This window comes from Hyla sarda, chromosome 8 (genome assembly GCF_029499605.1).
Source record: "Hyla sarda isolate aHylSar1 chromosome 8, aHylSar1.hap1, whole genome shotgun sequence".
NCBI lineage: Eukaryota > Metazoa > Chordata > Amphibia > Anura > Hylidae > Hyla > Hyla sarda.
Genome location: NC_079196.1, coordinates 12326873 through 12344981, shown reverse-complemented (window position 1 = coordinate 12344981; position 18109 = coordinate 12326873). Strand labels below are relative to the sequence as shown.

Below are 18109 nucleotides of genomic sequence, written 5' to 3'. Positions count from 1 at the left end.
GGCAGATATCCGCACAGGCACAGTAAGGCGTGGAGAAGCAGAGTTGACATCAAGAACTGTGTCACCTTTGTGCGGAGTCAGCGTACGTCTTTCCAGGCGGGGAGGACGGATAGGACAATCCTTCAGGAAGAGTTCGGTACCGGCATAGTACAGGCAAAGATTCTCCATGCGGCGTAGTGTCCTCTCTTGAGGTGTCAAGCAAGACCGGTCAACTTGCATAGCCTCCGCGGCGGGAAGCACAGGAACAGATTGCAGAGGACCAGAGGGGAGAGGAGCCGGAGAGAAAAAACGCTTCGTGCGAACAAAGTCCATATCCAGGCGGAGCTCCAGACGCCATCCGGAAGAACGCATGTCAATGCGAGTGGCAAGGTGAATGAGTTCATGTAGGTCAGCAGGAGTCTCTCGTGCGGCCAGAACATCTTTAATGTTGCTGGATAGGCCTTTTTTAAAGGTCGCGCAGAGAACCTCACTATTCCAAGACAACTCGTAAGCAAGAGTACGGAACTGAATGGCGTACTCGCCAACGGAAGAAACACCCTGGGCCAGGTTCAGCAGGGCAATCTCGGCTGAAGAAGCTCGGGCAGGTTCCTCAAAGACACTTCGAATTTCCGAGAAGAAGGAGTGTACAGAGGCAGTGACGGGGTCATTGCGGTCCCAGAGCGGTGCGGCCCATGACAGGGCTTTTCCAGACAGAAGGCTGACTACGAAAGCCACCTTAGACCTTTCAGTAGGAAACTGGTCCGACATCATCTCCAAGTGCTGGGAACATTGCGAAAGAAAGCCACGGCAATACTTAGAGTCCCCATTAAATTTGTCCGGCAAGGACAGGCAGAGGCTAGGAGTGGCCACTCGCTGCGGAGGAGGTGCAGGAGCTGGCGGAGGAGAAGATTGCTGGAGAAGTTGCGACTGAAGTTGGTGCGAAATGGTGGACATTTCCGACAGCTGACGGGTTAGAAGGGCGATCAGTCGGGCTTGCTGGGCGGCCACCGTGGTGAGGTCAGCGACAACTGACAGAGGAACTTCAGCGGGATCCATGGCCGGATCTACTGTCACGATGCCGGCTGGCAGGTAGTGGATCCTCTGTGCCAGAGAGGGATGGAGAGGACCGCGCTAGTGGACCGGTTCTAAGCCACTACAGGTTTTCACCAGAGCCCGCCGCAAAGCGGGATGGTCTTGCTGCGGCGGTAGTGACCAGGTCGTATCCACTAGCAACGGCTTACCTCTCTGGCTGCTGAAGATGCAGAATATAGGCGCGGTACAAGGGAGTAGGCAGAAGCAAGGTCGGACGTAGCAGAAGGTCGAGGCAGGCAGCAAGGATCGTAGTCAGGGGCAACGGCAGGAGGTCAGGAACACGGGCTAGGAACAGACAAGGGAACGCTTTCACTAGGCACTAAGGCAACAAGATCCGGCCAGGGAGTGCAAGGGAGGAGACTAGATATAAGCAGGGAACAGGTGGGAACCAATTAAGCTAATTGGGAAGATTGGGCCAGGCACCATCATTGGTGCACTGGCCCTTTAAATCGCAGAGACCCGGCGCGCGCGCGCCCTAGGGAGCGGGGCCGCGCGCGCCGGGACAGGACCGAGGGAGAGCGAGTCAGGTACGGGGACCGGGGTGCGCATCGCGAGCGGGCGCTACCCGCATCGCGAATCGCACCCCGGCTGAAGGCGGGACCGCAGCGCACCCGGTCAGTGGATCTGACCGGGGCGCTGCAACAACGAAGATGAGGCGAGCGCTCCGGGGAGGAACGGGGACCCGGAGCGCTCGGCGTAACAGATACATGGCAGGGATACACGTAGTATCACACAGACCTGCCTAAATATAGGGATACATGGCAGGGATACACACAGTATCACACAGACCTGCCTAAATATAGGGATACATGGCAGGGATACACGTAGTATCACACAGACCTGCCTAAATATAGGGATACATGACAGGGATACACGTAGTATCACACAGACCTGCCTAAATATAGGGATACATGACAGGGATACACACAGTATCACACAGACCTGCCTAAATATAGGGATACATGGCAGGGATACATGTAGTATAACTGTTACGCCGAGCGCTCCGGGTCCCCGCTCCTCCCTGGAGCGCTCGCTACACTCTCTCCGCTGCAGCGCTCCGGTCAGATCCACTGACCCGGGGCGCTGCGATTCTGCTGCCAGCCGGGATGCGATTCACGATGCGGGTAGCGCCCGCTCGCGATGCGCACCCCGGCTCCCGTACCTGACTCGCTCTCCCTCGGTCCTGTCCCGGCGCGCGCGGCCCCGCTCCCTAGGGCGCGCGCGCGCCGGGTCTTTGCGATTTAAAGGGCCACTGCGCCGCTGATTGGCGCAGTGATTCCAATTAGTGTCTTCACCTGTGCACTTCCCTATATCACCTCACTTCCCCTGCACTTCCCTGCCGGATCTTGTTGCCATTGTGCCAGTGAAAGCGTTCCTTGTATGTTCCTAGCCTGTGTTCCAGACCTCCTGCCGTTGCCCCTGACTACGATCCTTGCTGCCTGCCCCGACCTTCTGCTACGTCCGACCTTGCTTCTGTCTACTCCCTTGTACCGCGCCTATCTTCAGCAGCCAGAGAGGTTGAGCCGTTGCTAGTGGATACGACCTGGTCACTACCGCCGCAGCAAGACCATCCCGCTTTGCGGCGGGCTCTGGTGAAAACCAGTAGTGACTTAGAACCGATCCACTAGCACGGTCCACGCCAATCCCTCTCTGGCACAGAGGATCCACTACCTGCCAGCCGGCATCGTGACAGTAGATCCGGCCATGGATCCCGCTGAAGTTCCTCTGCCAGTTGTCGCTGACCTCACCACGGTGGTCGCCCAGCAGTCACAACAGATAGCGCAACAAGGCCAACAGCTGTCTCAACTGACCGTTATGCTACAACAGTTACTACCACAGCTTCAGCAGTCATCTCCTCCGCCAGCTCCTGCACCTCCTCCGCAGCGAGTGGCCGCTCCTGGGCTACGCCTATCCTTGCCGGATAAATTTGATGGGGACTCTAAGTTTTGCCGTGGCTTTCTTTCCCAATGTTCCCTGCATCTGGAGATGATGTCGGACCTGTTTCCCACTGAAAGGTCTAAGGTGGCTTTCGTAGTCAGCCTTCTGTCCGGAAAAGCCCTGTCATGGGCCACACCGCTCTGGGACCGCAATGATCCTGTCACTGCCTCTGTACACTCCTTCTTCTCGGAAGTCCGAAGTGTCTTTGAGGAACCTGCCCGAGCCTCTTCTGCTGAGACTGCCCTGTTGAACCTGGTCCAGGGTAATTCTTCCGTTGGCGAGTATGCCGTACAATTCCGTACTCTTGCTTCAGAATTGTCCTGGAATAATGAGGCCCTCTGCGCGACCTTTAAAAAAGGCCTATCCAGCAACATTAAAGATGTTCTGGCCGCACGAGAAATTCCTGCTAATCTACATGAACTTATTCACCTAGCCACTCGCATTGACATGCGTTTTTCCGAAAGGCGTCAGGAGCTCCGCCAAGATATGGACTCTGTTCGCACGAGGCGTTTCTTCTCCTCGGCTCCTCTCTCCTCTGGTCCCCTGCAATCTGTTCCTGTGCCTCCCGCCGTGGAGGCTATGCAGGTCGACCGGTCTCGCCTGACACCTCAAGAGAGGACACGACGCCGCATGGAGAACCTCTGCCTGTACTGTGCTAGTACCGAACACTTCCTGAGGGATTGTCCTATCCGTCCTCCCCGCCTGGAAAGACGTCCGCTGACTCCGCACAAAGGAGAGACAGTCCTTGATGTCTACTCTGCTTCTCCACGTCTTACTGTGCCTGTGCGGATGTCTGCCTCTGCCTTCTCCTTCTCTACCGTGGCCTTCTTGGACTCTGGATCTGCAGGAAATTTTATTTTGGCCTCTCTCGTCAACAGGTTCAACATCCCAGTGACCAGTCTCGCCAGACCCCTTTACATCAATTGTGTAAACAATGAAAGATTGGACTGTACCATACGCTTCCGCACGGAGCCCCTTCTAATGAGCATCGGATCTCATCACGAGAGGATTGAACTTTTGGTCCTCCCCAATTGCACCTCGGAAATTCTCCTTGGACTTCCCTGGCTTCAACTTCATTCCCCAACCCTGGATTGGTCCACTGGGGAGATCAAGAGTTGGGGGCCCTCTTGTTCCAAGGACTGTCTAAGACCGGTTCCCAGTAACCCTTGCCGTGACTCTGTGGTTCCCTCAGTAACCGGTCTCCCTAAGGCCTATATGGACTTCGCGGATGTTTTCTGCAAAAAACAAGCTGAGACTCTACCTCCTCACAGGCCTTATGATTGCCCTATCGACCTCCTCCCGGGTACTACTCCACCCCGGGGCAGAATTTATCCTCTCTCTGTCCCAGAGACTCTTGCCATGTCTGAGTATGTCCAGGAAAATTTAAAAAAGGGCTTTATCCGTAAATCCTCCTCTCCTGCCGGAGCTGGATTTTTCTTTGTGTCCAAAAAAGATGGCTCCCTACGTCCTTGCATTGACTACCGCGGTCTTAATAAAATCACGGTTAAGAACCGCTACCCCCTACCCCTCATCTCTGAACTCTTTGATCGCCTCCAAGGTGCCCACATCTTTACTAAATTGGACTTAAGAGGCGCCTATAACCTCATCCGCATCAGAGAGGGGGATGAGTGGAAAACGGCGTTTAACACCAGAGATGGACACTTTGAGTATCTGGTCATGCCCTTTGGCCTGTGCAACGCCCCTGCTGTCTTCCAAGACTTTGTCAATGAAATTTTTCGTGATCTGTTATACTCCTGTGTTGTTGTATATCTGGACGATATCCTAATTTTTTCTGCCAATCTAGAAGAACACCGCCAGCATGTCCGTATGGTTCTTCAGAGACTTCGTGACAATCAACTCTATGCCAAAATTGAGAAATGTCTGTTTGAATGCCAATCTCTTCCTTTTCTAGGATATTTGGTCTCTGGCCAGGGACTACAAATGGATCCAGACAAACTCTCTGCCGTCTTAGATTGGCCACGCCCCTCCGGACTCCGTGCTATCCAACGCTTTTTGGGGTTCGCCAATTATTACAGGCAATTTATTCCACATTTTTCTACCGTTGTGGCTCCTATCGTGGCTTTAACCAAAAAAAATGCCGATCCCAAGTCGTGGCCTCCTCAAGCGGAAGACGCCTTTAAACGACTCAAGTCTGCCTTTTCTTCGGCTCCCGTGCTCTCCAGACCTGACCCTTCCAAACCCTTCCTATTGGAGGTTGATGCCTCCTCAGTGGGAGCTGGAGCTGTTCTTTTACAAAAAAATTCTTCCGGGCATGCTGTCACTTGTGGTTTTTTTTCTAGGACCTTCTCTCCGGCTGAGAGGAACTACTCCATCGGGGACCGAGAGCTTCTAGCCATTAAACTAGCACTTGAGGAATGGAGGCATCTGCTGGAGGGATCAAGATTTCCAGTTATTATTTACACCGACCACAAGAACCTCTCCTACCTCCAGTCTGCCCAACGGCTGAATCCTCGCCAGGCCCGGTGGTCTCTGTTCTTTGCCCGATTTAATTTTGAGATTCACTTTCGTCCTGCCGATAAGAACATTAGGGCCGATGCTCTCTCTCGTTCCTCGGATGCCTCAGAAGTTGAACTCTCTCCGCAACACATCATTCCACCTGACTGCCTGATCTCCACTTCTCCAGCCTCCATCAGGCAAACTCCTCCAGGAAAGACCTTTGTTTCTCCACGCCAACGCCTCGGAATCCTCAAATGGGGTCACTCCTCCCATCTCGCTGGTCATGGGGGCATCAAGAAATCTGTGCAACTCATCTCCCGCTTCTATTGGTGGCCGACTCTGGAGACGGATGTTGTGGACTTTGTGCGAGCCTGCACTATCTGTGCCCGGGATAAGACTCCTCGCCAGAAGCCCGCTGGTTTTCTTCATCCCCTGCCTGTCCCCGAACAGCCTTGGTCTCTGATTGGTATGGATTTTATTACTGATTTACCCCCTTCCCGTGGCAACACTGTTATTTGGGTGCTCGTTGATCGATTCTCCAAAATGGCACATTTCATCCCTCTTCCTGGTCTTCCTTCAGCGCCTCAGTTGGCTAAACAATTTTTTGTACACATTTTTCGTCTTCACGGGTTGCCTACGCAGATCGTCTCGGATAGAGGCGTCCAATTTGTGTCTAAATTCTGGAGGGCTCTCTGTAAACAACTCAAGATTAAATTAAATTTTTCTTCTGCATATCATCCCCAGTCCAATGGACAAGTAGAAAGAATTAACCAAGTCTTGGGTGATTATTTGCGACATTTTGTTTCCTCCCGCCAGGATGACTGGGCAGATCTCCTTCCATGGGCCGAATTCTCGTATAACTTCAGAGTCTCTGAATCTTCCTCCAAATCCCCATTTTTCGTGGTGTACGGCCGTCACCCTCTTCCCCCCCTCCCTACCCCCTTGCCCTCTGGTCTGCCCGCTGTGGATGAAATTTCTCGTGACCTTTCCATTATATGGAGAGAGACCCAAAATTCTCTCTTACAGGCTTCTTCACGCATGAAGAGGTTCGCGGATAAGAAAAGAAGAGCTCCTCCCGTTTTTTCCCCTGGAGACAAGGTATGGCTCTCCGCTAAATATGTCCGCTTCCGTGTCCCTAGCTACAAGTTGGGACCACGCTATCTTGGTCCTTTCAAAATTTTGTGTCAAATTAATCCTGTCTCTTACAAACTTCTTCTTCCTCCTTCTCTTCGTATCCCTAATGCCTTTCACGTCTCTCTTCTTAAACCACTCATCCTCAACCGTTTTTCTCCCAAATCTGTTCCTCCCACTCCTGTTTCCGGCTCCTCGGACATCTTCTCTGTCAAAGAGATCTTAGCCTCTAAAAAGGTCAGAGGGAAAAATTTTTTTTTAGTGGACTGGGAGGGTTGTGGTCCTGAAGAGAGATCCTGGGAACCTGAGGACAACATCCTAGATAAAAGTCTGCTCCTCAGGTTCTCAGGCCCTAAAAAGAGGGGGAGACCCAAGGGGGGGGGTACTGTTACGCCGAGCGCTCCGGGTCCCCGCTCCTCCCCGGAGCGCTCGCTACACTCTCTCCGCTGCAGCGCTCCGGTCAGATCCACTGACCCGGGGCGCTGCGATTCTGCTGCCAGCCGGGATGCGATTCACGATGCGGGTAGCGCCCGCTCGCGATGCGCACCCCGGCTCCCGTACCTGACTCGCTCTCCCTCGGTCCTGTCCCGGCGCGCGCGGCCCCGCTCCCTAGGGCGCGCGCGCGCCGGGTCTTTGCGATTTAAAGGGCCACTGCGCCGCTGATTGGCGCAGTGATTCCAATTAGTGTCTTCACCTGTGCACTTCCCTATATCACCTCACTTCCCCTGCACTTCCCTGCCGGATCTTGTTGCCATTGTGCCAGTGAAAGCGTTCCTTGTATGTTCCTAGCCTGTCTTCCAGACCTCCTGCCGTTGCCCCTGACTACGATCCTTGCTGCCTGCCCCGACCTTCTGCTACGTCCGACCTTGCTTCTGTCTACTCCCTTGTACCGCGCCTATCTTCAGCAGCCAGAGAGGTTGAGCCGTTGCTAGTGGATACGACCTGGTCACTACCGCCGCAGCAAGACCATCCCGCTTTGCAGCGGGCTCTGGTGAAAACCAGTAGTGACTTAGAACCGATCCACTAGCACGGTCCACGCCAATCCCTCTCTGGCACAGAGGATCCACTACCTGCCAGCCGGCATCGTGACAATAACACAGACCTGCCTAAATATAGGGATACATGGCAGGGATACACGTAGTATAACACAGACCTGCCTAAATATAGGGATACATGGCAGGGATACACGCAGTATCACACAGACCTGCCTAAATATAGGGATACATGACATCACGGGCCCTGGATTACAGTCATTCGCACAGATGTCCATTCGGCCGCTTTGTGATTTTGGCCTCGTCTAAAGATAGAAAGGAAGTGAAACTAAAACTGCAATTCACTGGTTATTGGAGGAAAAACATCCTGTTCTCCTTTCTCCAAACTGATGGGAATCTGAGGGCGTCCTGTCATCCCAACATCTTCATCATCAATCATCATCATCATCTTCATCATCATCATCATCATCATCATCGCTGGATCAGTGAGAAGGCATCAAATGCAATAAAGCAGTGTTTACCATCCAGTGTGCCTCCAGCTGTTGCAAAACCACATCTCCCAGCATGGGTATCCGGGCATACTGGGAGTTATAGCCTTGCAACAGCTGGAGGCGCACTGGTTGGGAAACACTGATATAGCAACTTTGGGCATGAGTGTTCACACCCTGAGTGTGCTAAACACGTTTTCTCCTACGACACTTTAAGTCAATGGGATTGTCTCGGTTTTTAGCTAAAAAGTGGATACAATTGTATCCAGTCTAGACAGTGCTCTGTGAGCTTAAGATCCTGAACCCCAGTCTGATACATTGTACATAACCATTCCTGCACTTAGCTGAGAAGTGATACAATGGTATCCAGTCTAGACAGTGCTCTGTGAGCTAAACAGCCTGGAACCCAGACTGATACATTGTATATAGCTAGTTATGTTCTCATCTGAGAAGTGATACAATTGTATCCAGTCCACACAATGCTCTTTGAGCTAAACACTTCAGCAGCTGTGGCATGCATTGTCTAGACTGGATACAATTGTATCACTTCTCAGCTGAGAACATAACTAGCTATATACAATGTATCAGTCTGGATTCCAGGCTGTTTAGCTCACAGAGCATTGTCTAGACTGGATACAATTGTATCACTTCTCAGCTGAGAACATAACTAGCTATATACAATGTATCAGTCTGGATTCCAGGCTGTTTAGCTCACAGAGCATTGTCTAGACTGGATACAATTGTATCACTTCTCAGCTGAGAGCAGGACTAGCTATATACAATGTATCAGTCTGGAGTCCAGGATGTTTAGCTCACAGAGCATTGTCTAGACTGGATACAATTGTATCACTTCTCAGCTGAGAGCAGGACTAGCTATATACAATGTATCAGTCTGGAGTCCAGGCTGTATAGCTCACAGAGCATTGTCTAGACTGGACACAATTGTATCACTTCTCAGCTGAGAGCAGGACTATCTATGTACAATGTATCAGTCTGGGGTCCAGGATGTTTAGCTCACAGAGCATTGTCTAGACTGGATACAATTATATCACTTCTCAGCTGAGAGCAGGTCTAGCTATATACAATGTATCAGTCTGGAGTCCAGGCTGTATAGCTCACAGAGCATTGTCTAGACTGGATACAATTGTATCACTTCTCAGCTGAGAGCAGGACTAGCTATATACAATGTATCAGTCTGGAGTCCAGGGTGTTTAGCTCACAGAGCATTGTCTAGACTGGACACAATTGTATCACTTCTCAGCTGAGAGCAGGACGAGCTATGTACAATGTATCATTCTGGAGTCCAGGATGTTTAGCTCACAGAGCATTGTCTAGACTGGACACAATTGTATCACTTCTCAGCTGAGAGCAGGACGAGCTATGTACAATGTATCATTCTGGAGTCCAGGATATTTAGCTCACAGAGCATTGTGTAGACTGGATACAATTGTATCACTTCTCAGCTGAGAGCAGGATTAGCTATGTACAATGTATCAGTCTGGAGTCCAGGATGTTTAGCTCACAGAGCATTGTCTAGACTGGATACAATTGTATCACTTCTCAGATGAGAGCAGGACTAGCTATGTACAATGTATCAGTCTGGAGTCCAGGATGTTTAGCTCACAGAGCATTGTGTAGACTGGATACAATTGTATCACTTCTCAGCTGAGAACATAACTAGCTATATACAATGTATCAGTCTGGATTCCAGGCTGTTTAGCTCACAGAGCATTGTTTAGACTGGATACAATTGTATCACTTCTCAGCTGAGAGCAGGACTAGCTATATACAATGTATCAGTCTGGAGTCCAGGCTGTATAGCTCACAGAGCATTGTCTAGACTGGACACAATTGTATCACTTCTCAGCTGAGAGCAGGACTAGCTATGTACAATGTATCAGTCTGGGGTCCAGGATGTTTAGCTCACAGAGCATTGTTTAGACTGGATACAATTGTATCACTTCTCAGCTGAGAGCAGGACTAGCTATATACAATGTATCAGTCTGGAGTCCAGGCTGTATAGCTCACAGAGCATTGTCTAGACTGGACACAATTGTATCACTTCTCAGCTGAGAGCAGGACGAGCTATGTACAATGTATCATTCTGGAGTCCAGGATGTTTAGCTCACAGAGCATTGTGTAGACTGGATACAATTGTATCACTTCTCAGCTGAGAGCAGGATTAGCTATGTACAATGTATCAGTCTGGAGTCCAGGATGTTTAGCTCACAGAGCATTGTCTAGACTGGATACAATTGTATCACTTCTCAGCTGAGAGCAGGACTAGCTATGTACAATGTATCAGTCTGGAGTCCAGGATGTTTAGCTCACAGAGCATTGTCTAGACTGGATACAATTGTATCACTTCTCAGCTGAGAACATAACTAGCTATATACAATGTATCAGTCTGGATTCCAGGCTGTTTAGCTCACAGAGCATTGTTTAGACTGGATACAATTGTATCACTTCTCAGCTGAGAGCAGGACTAGCTATATACAATGTATCAGTCTGGAGTCCAGGCTGTATAGCTCACAGAGCATTGTCTAGACTGGACACAATTGTATCACTTCTCAGCTGAGAGCAGGACTAGCTATGTACAATGTATCAGTCTGGGGTCCAGGATGTTTAGCTCACAGAGCATTGTCTAGACTGGATACAATTGTATCACTTCTCAGCTGAGAGCAGGACTAGCTATATACAATGTATCAGTCTGGATTCCAGGCTGTTTAGCTCACAGAGCATTGTTTAGACTGGATACAATTGTATCACTTCTCAGCTGAGAGCAGGACTAGCTATATACAATGTATCAGTCTGGAGTCCAGGCTGTATAGCTCACAGAGCATTGTCTAGACTGGACACAATTGTATCACTTCTCAGCTGGGAGCAGGACTAGCTATATACAATGTATCAGTCTGGAGTCCAGGGTGTTTAGCTCACAGAGCATTGTCTAGACGGGACACAATTGTATCACTTCTCAGCTGAGAGCAGGACGAGCTATGTACAATGTATCAGTCTGGAGTCCAGGGTGTTTAGCTCACAGAGCATTGTCTAGACTGGATACAATTGTATCACTTCTCAGCTGAGAGCAGGACGAGCTATGTACAATGTATCAGTCTGTGGTCCGGGATGTTTAGCTCACAGAGCATTGTCTAGACTGGATACAATTGTGTATACTTCTCAGCTGAGAGCAGGACTAGCTATGTACAATGTATCAGTCTGGAGTCCAGGATGTTTAGCTCACAGAGGATTTTCTAGACTGGATACAATTGTATCACTTCTCAGCTGAGAGCAGGACTAGTTATGTACAATGTATCATTCTGGAGTCCAGGATGTTTAGCTCACAGAGCATTGTCTAGACTGGATACAATTGTATCACTTCTCAGCTGAGAGCAGGACTAGCTATGTACAATGTATCAGTCTGGAGTCCAGGATGTTTAGCTCACAGAGGATTTTCTAGACTGGATACAATTGTATCACTTCTCAGCTGAGAGCAGGACTAGTTATGTACAATGTATCAGTCTGGGGTCCAGGATGTTTAGCTCACAGAGCATTGTCTAGACTGGATACAATTGTATCACTTCTCAGCTGAGAGCAGGACGAGCTATGTACAATGTATCATTCTGGAGTCCAGGATGTTTAACTCACAGAGCATTGTCTAGACTGGATACAATTGTATCACTTCTCAGCTGAGAGCAGGATTAGCTATGTACAATGTATCAGTCTGGAGTCCAGGATGTTTAGCTCACAGAGCATTGTCTAGACTGGATACAATTGTATCACTTCTCAGATGAGAGCAGGACTGGTTATGTAGGAGGGATACTGCCTCTGAATGTAAGCTGTAGTGTTTTTATTTATTGACAGCAAGCAAGGATCTTGAAAATAATGAAACAATGAGGAAACAATCCAAATTATACTAGAAAGTTGTCAGAACTTTTCATTCATTTTAGACAGTTTTATTAAGGAAAAAAAGTCAGCAAATGACACCCATCTATGTCTGCTCATAGGTCTGTGGGTTTATGATATTGCGGCTGTGTTGCCAGGAGGGGGCGCTGTAATGTGGGGTCTGACAGATGATGTGACTTGGAGCTGTTATCAGGCCGAGCTGTGAGCGCAGAGACAGGAGATTTGTTCTGGTATTTCCTGGTAACACCCAGTATGTGCGGAATCCAGTGTATTAATAGAGGGTGACAGGGTTAACCCCTTCAGTGCCACCCCGCACCACATCATTTCCCCTGCACATTTATGTAAATTGTCTTTTCATATCACACACAATGCGTCACTCTCATCATTCCTGACCCCAGGAGCTTACAATCTGATTTAAGACACACCGGGGGATTGGGTAAGAATAACTCTGGGTACGGTTTAACAACCACGGTGCCTCCAGCTGTTGCAAGACTACAACTCCCAGCATGCCCGGACAGCCAAAGGCTGTCCGGGCATGCTGGGAGTTGTAGTCTTGCAACAGCTGGAGGCACAGACATAGGGGGTGCTAACAAGCTGATTGGTAGGGGTTTGACAGCTGGGGCCTCCAAAAGGAACAGAGCACTTTGCGCATGGAGTCAGTGCTCCATTCATTCTCTATGGGGCTTCTGAGCGTTACCGAGCTCAGCACTTGGCAATGTCCAGAAGCCTCATAGAGAATGAATGGAGTGCTGGCCAAGCATGCACCATGTAGTCTGTTCTCTCTGGGTGACATTCACCTCCATTCTCTTGATCCGCGGGGGGGCCCAGAAGTCAGACCCTCTCTAATCTGCATCATATGGATTAGAGATTATATCATTCGGCCACACGACTGTCTACATTTTCTGGATCGGTTACACATTGACAGGTGACACTGCTGATGTGTTACCTTCTTCCTACAACTATGAAATCTGCCGACGTAAAATTTTCAAAATCAAGATTTAACCCCATTTCAAGATTATGCGACATTTATCTTGCGTATTTTTATTTATTTATTTATCTTTTTTTGCACAAATTGGTGTTGTGTAGTTTTCTTTGTGTTTTTTTTTTCCCCCCCAACAGATATTTTCTCTAAGGTTTCCCTATATTTTGCACTTTTCCCTACATTTTGCTTTTTTTACACACGTTCTGATCTGTCGGGTTTTCCTCGGCTCAAATCATCCACCACATTTTCTGTGGAAACCTTAGTAAATGTTTTGGGATTTTTCAAAAAATGTTGGGGACACGCCCCCTTTTTGTGTGACCATGCCCTCTTTTTTTTTTTAGGGTTTTCTCAGTAAAATGGAGAGTCGGTCGTTTCTTTTTTTCAATTCTGGCGCAGACAGAATTTCTGGCTCAATGCGCCACAATCCGGCGCACAACCCGACAAAACATGGCGGTTTAAAATAGTAAATCAGGGCCACTGTGTTAGATTGACCGTAGGATGCACCACGCTCCCGTTTTTTCCTCGCGACATATTTTTTTTATGTGATCAGAGTTCAGGATGTTTATTGGAGCCGTCTAGACTGTGGCAGCCTGTGATAAGGACCGGATCATGGTGGCGGGGAGGGGCGGGACCCGTCGCTAGAAAGGAAATGTCAGGTCGGTGTGATTGCGACGCTTCAGATCCCGACCTCTTTGGCTTTTGTTAACAGAAAATTCCTCTGGACGCCAAATCTTCTCCACCCAAAATCCTGACATCCGAAGGCGAAGATTCCAAGTGTCTACAAGAGGCTGAGAAGTCTCCAACCCCCCCCCCCCACACACACACACACTTTACATGGGGTTCATCACCTAACGCAACTGCTCGATCCTTCATGTAAAATGTGCATTTTTGGGTTTTCATGTAAAATGGTGATGCGAAAATGTAGATTTCTATTTTATTTGGAGTCTGCAGATATCTGGGTCATAGCCCTGTATTTAAAGCTGCAAAAAGAAAAAAGCAAAATCCAGCTTACCGTCATGTAAGTCAGTCCTTAGGAGAGACCATTGGTTCAGGGGTCACGATGAAAGAAGCCAAGCCTTTTCCCGGTGGAAACACGATAACAGGATATGTGGAGTTCCCCAGCTCCCAAGATAGGGTTAAAACTTCAAAAACTTTGTTGAAACATTATTTAAATGGTGAACAAAAGATGTTACTGAATCGTAAAAAATTCAACAGAAACTCTGACGTGTTTTGAACCTAGAGGTTCTTAGTCATGGCATTGCCATGACCAAGAACCGCGCAGTTCGAAACGCGTCAGAGTTTCTGTTGCATTCTTTCATTGCGTTACTGTATCTACAGTCCGTGTAACACTTTGTCTATTCTCTACTACTGTTTATGTGTCTTCACTTTCCTTCTCAGACCCCCACGCTGTAGACCCATCCATGGACTTGAGGAATCACTTACATCTCATTTTCTTATTTCAGTTGTTGGGATCACCCAGAAATCAGCGACACAGCGTCACCTGAACAAGAGGACTCCGCACATGGACACCACATACATCTCCACCACCAGAGGAGGAGACAGGACCCTCTTATCCGTCACCAATGACACCAACGTGTCAGACACTACTGAGATTCCCAACACGTATCCGATGAACAATAGGAGTCACAAATCCTGGACCAGGAATATCACAGAGGATTCACCAACCACTGCGTGGGGGTACGGGAACGCCACGGAGGATGCCGAGGTCAGAAATCCGTCTTCCCAGGCTGCATCATCAGTGCCTGGCACATATCCTCTACAGACCCCATCATATGTGATCACCACGTACCCATCCCCCACATCTCACCACATGTCCAATTCTACATTTCCATTCACTAGTGTCCCTGTTACTGCACCCACCACAAGGGGCAGCCCAGAGACCACAGGGGTTACATCTAACATCTCCTCCATTGATCCATCATCATTCTCACCCTCGGATATGCCTGGGGTTGAGTCCTCATCTTCTATGTTGACGTTGGTGGCCACCACCAGTGCGCCATCTTCATCACCCCTTGTGGAAGTAATAACACAGACTCTGGCGGTCTCCTCGTCCTCCCCCCTCCCCTCCACATTTGTCTCTGCTGCTCGCTCCTCAGTGTCGCCATCTATAGCAGAAACTTCATCAAATCCTAACACGACCGAGACTCCTTACCCCCTGACAGCTGTGTCCTCTACACCCGGGCTCCCTGCAACGTCTACATATCTGCCACCATTTCTCAACACAGAATCCACACCGGGAGATGATGGAACAGAGAAGAACAGGACCCTAGTGTCCTCCATATCACCGACAGCCAACAATACGTCAATAGTAGTGAGTCCTGAGACCCCCGGGGTGGTCACTGAGAGGCGATCACATGATGAGACAATGGCGACAGCACAAGATGTAACCACAATGGAAACCACAGTGATGTTTACAGAGGGAAATGGGACGCAGAGGGTCACGGTGGGAACAAGGCTCCCTGGGATCCCAACCCAGACTATGGATTACGCTCCTTCTACTACATCCACCAACAATGACCCGCTGGCTCCATCACTGCACGACACCACACCTAAGATGGCACATGACACTATGAGGACAGCGGGGCCTGGAACCCCAGTACTGACCACTGCGGATCAAGAGGTTGTGACTGAGAGGACCACCTTAATAGAGTGCAATACTCAGCCACCAAGGCCGTACACCACAGTCAGCACAAAGGGCAAAAAGATTCTTCCTACTCCGACCCCTCCGAGCACTACACCCACTGTGAGACACGAAGACACCACTGTAACCATCCCTCCCGCCACCACTCATTCGAAGAAGACTCCGACTGCCGCAGGTGAGATGTTAGCTATGTTATCTGCAGGTTCTATATGCCCAAATATCTGTCCTAACCCAATTTTTGCATCCTCAGCTAGTCCCTGCTCCTCCAGTCCTTGTCAAAACAGGGGTCTCTGCAAGGAAAGTCAGGATTTGAAAGGCTTCAGATGTGATTGTCCAGCAGGTTGGAGCGGCGATCTCTGCAACAAAGGTGAGATTTAGGGAGTTAGGTCAGGAGAGCTTGATGTCCTCCATCAGCAATGACCTATCACCCCCTTTCCCCCTCTGGCCAGGGTTAAAGGGGTACTCCGGAGGAAAATATATGTTTTTAAATCAACTGGTGCCAGAAAGTTTTGCAAAATTACTTCTATATAAAAATCTTAATCCTTCCAGTACTTATCAGTTGCTTTATGCTCCAGAGGAAGCTGTGTAGTTCTTTCCAGTCTGACCACAGTGCTCTCTGCTGACACCTCTGTCCGTGTCAGCAGAGAGCACTGTGGTCAGACTGGAAAGAACTACACAGCTTCCTGTGGAGCATAAAGCAGCTGATAAGTACTGGAAGGATTAGGATTATTAAAGAGAAGTAATTTACAAATCTGTATCATTTTCAGGCACCAGTTGAGTTAAAAACATTTATTTTCCCCCCAGATTACCCCTCTAAAGCAAAAATCTGCTTTATCTATACTAAACAGCGCCACCCATAGGTTCTGTATTGTAATACAGCGCAACCCCATTCACGTCACTGGAAATGGACTGTAATGTGGTGTCAGGTTGTGAGGTGAAGGGCAGATGTTATGGCCCGAGGGGCAGATGGTTTTAACCCCTTCTTGTTGTGACGCCAGGGTGTGGTTTAGCCTTAACCACCCGAAGGTAATACCGCTGGTCCTGGGCAAGGCACTGGGGCAATTAAGACACCAGCGCCAGATTAAAGATAACGGCAACTTTACTGAGGCAAGACAGGGGATATAGTCTTTGCAGTATAGCCAAATATCCCAGGGAGGTGGCCAGTGACACAGGGGGACCTCGCAGGCTTGCTGGGACTTGCAGTAGTTAGACTGACTTTAGTGCAGGCCACGGTGACTAAAGATGACTTGACAGAGATGGTGACTGACAATAAGATGACTTGATTTAATGATGACCGATTTGTGGCCTCCAATGCTCTGGACACAGACACTGGAACAACTTGACTAGACTTGATCTCAGGAACTAAGAGAGAGATTGCAGCCCCTCCCCTGGTCATATAGGGGGACTGTGCCAGGAGCCTATAGGTCACTTGGCGGGTCACCTGGTCACTGGAGCCCTCTGGGTAACAATCATGTGGTACAAACATTAAAGCAACAGTGCATTAAATGAGGCAAATCTATATACATAATGGGGGTATGCTGCAGGGGAGCCCTGGGGACATGCAGGGACTCTGCCTGACAGGACTGTAAAGGGCCACATAATCCCGTACTGGGACATCACAGTAATACCAGACACAAACCATTAATAGATGTGACGCTGTTCCTGGAGAAAATAAGCCAGTGTTTTCTAGTCTCTACTTATGGTCTTGGTCATCAGGGAACCGTTTTACATAATATTGTCAGATGAGGACGTTTTTGCGTGTTTTTGCCAAAAAAGCAGCCTCCCCCTGAGGACACCATAGAACAGTTCTTTGTCCCCGATTCCCCGATCAGAAATCCAAGGACCATGATGTGCAGTTTCATAATACTGTATGGTGGACCAGTACTCATGGGAGTCACATGATCTCGCTTCGGGAAAACTGTACGGTGGTGATACATAGTGACGAAAGACAGCGAGCAGGAAGCCACCTTCCATATGACCGCCTGACTGTACATTGTCTTATTCTCTATCTTCCAGATGTGGATGAATGTCTCTCCAGCCCCTGCCCAGCACTGAGCAAATGCGTCAATTCTAGGGGCTCCTTCAGCTGCCAATGCCCTTTGGGGTATCTCCTGGAGAAGGGCGCGGGCTGTGTTCTTGGTAAGTGTTTCCAGATAACAGCCCCCCTATGGGAGTTGTAGTTTTGAAACAGCTGGAGGCACCCTGATTGGAAAACACTGTTCTAGAGCCTGCGTCTCTAAACTGTGGACCTCCAGCTGTAGAAAAACTACAACTCCCAGCATGCCCGGACAGCCGTTGGCTGTCCGGGCATGCTGGGAGTTGTAGTTTTGCAACAGCTGGAGGCACCCTGGTTGGGAAACACTGACTTAGACTCTTAGGCTATGTTCACACTCTGATATACGCGTGTTCTACAATGAAAAATAACCTTAAAGGGGTACTCCACTGGAAAATATTTTCTTTTAAATCAACTGGTGCCAGAAAGTTA

General features: G+C 49.2%; 1 protein-coding gene across 2 annotated transcripts in view; it reads left to right on the top strand.

Moving 5' to 3' along the window:
• The window catches only part of HEG1 (heart development protein with EGF like domains 1), an 82964-nt gene that overhangs the window by 20635 nt on the left and 44220 nt on the right, over positions 1–18109 (top strand). For both annotated transcript variants that reach the window (XM_056536935.1, XM_056536936.1), the window contains exons 2-4: positions 14426–15799; positions 15875–15991; positions 17641–17763. In XM_056536935.1, the coding sequence (XP_056392910.1) occupies positions 14426–15799; positions 15875–15991; positions 17641–17763 (1614 nt within the window). The remainder of the gene's footprint in view (positions 1–14425; positions 15800–15874; positions 15992–17640; positions 17764–18109) is intronic.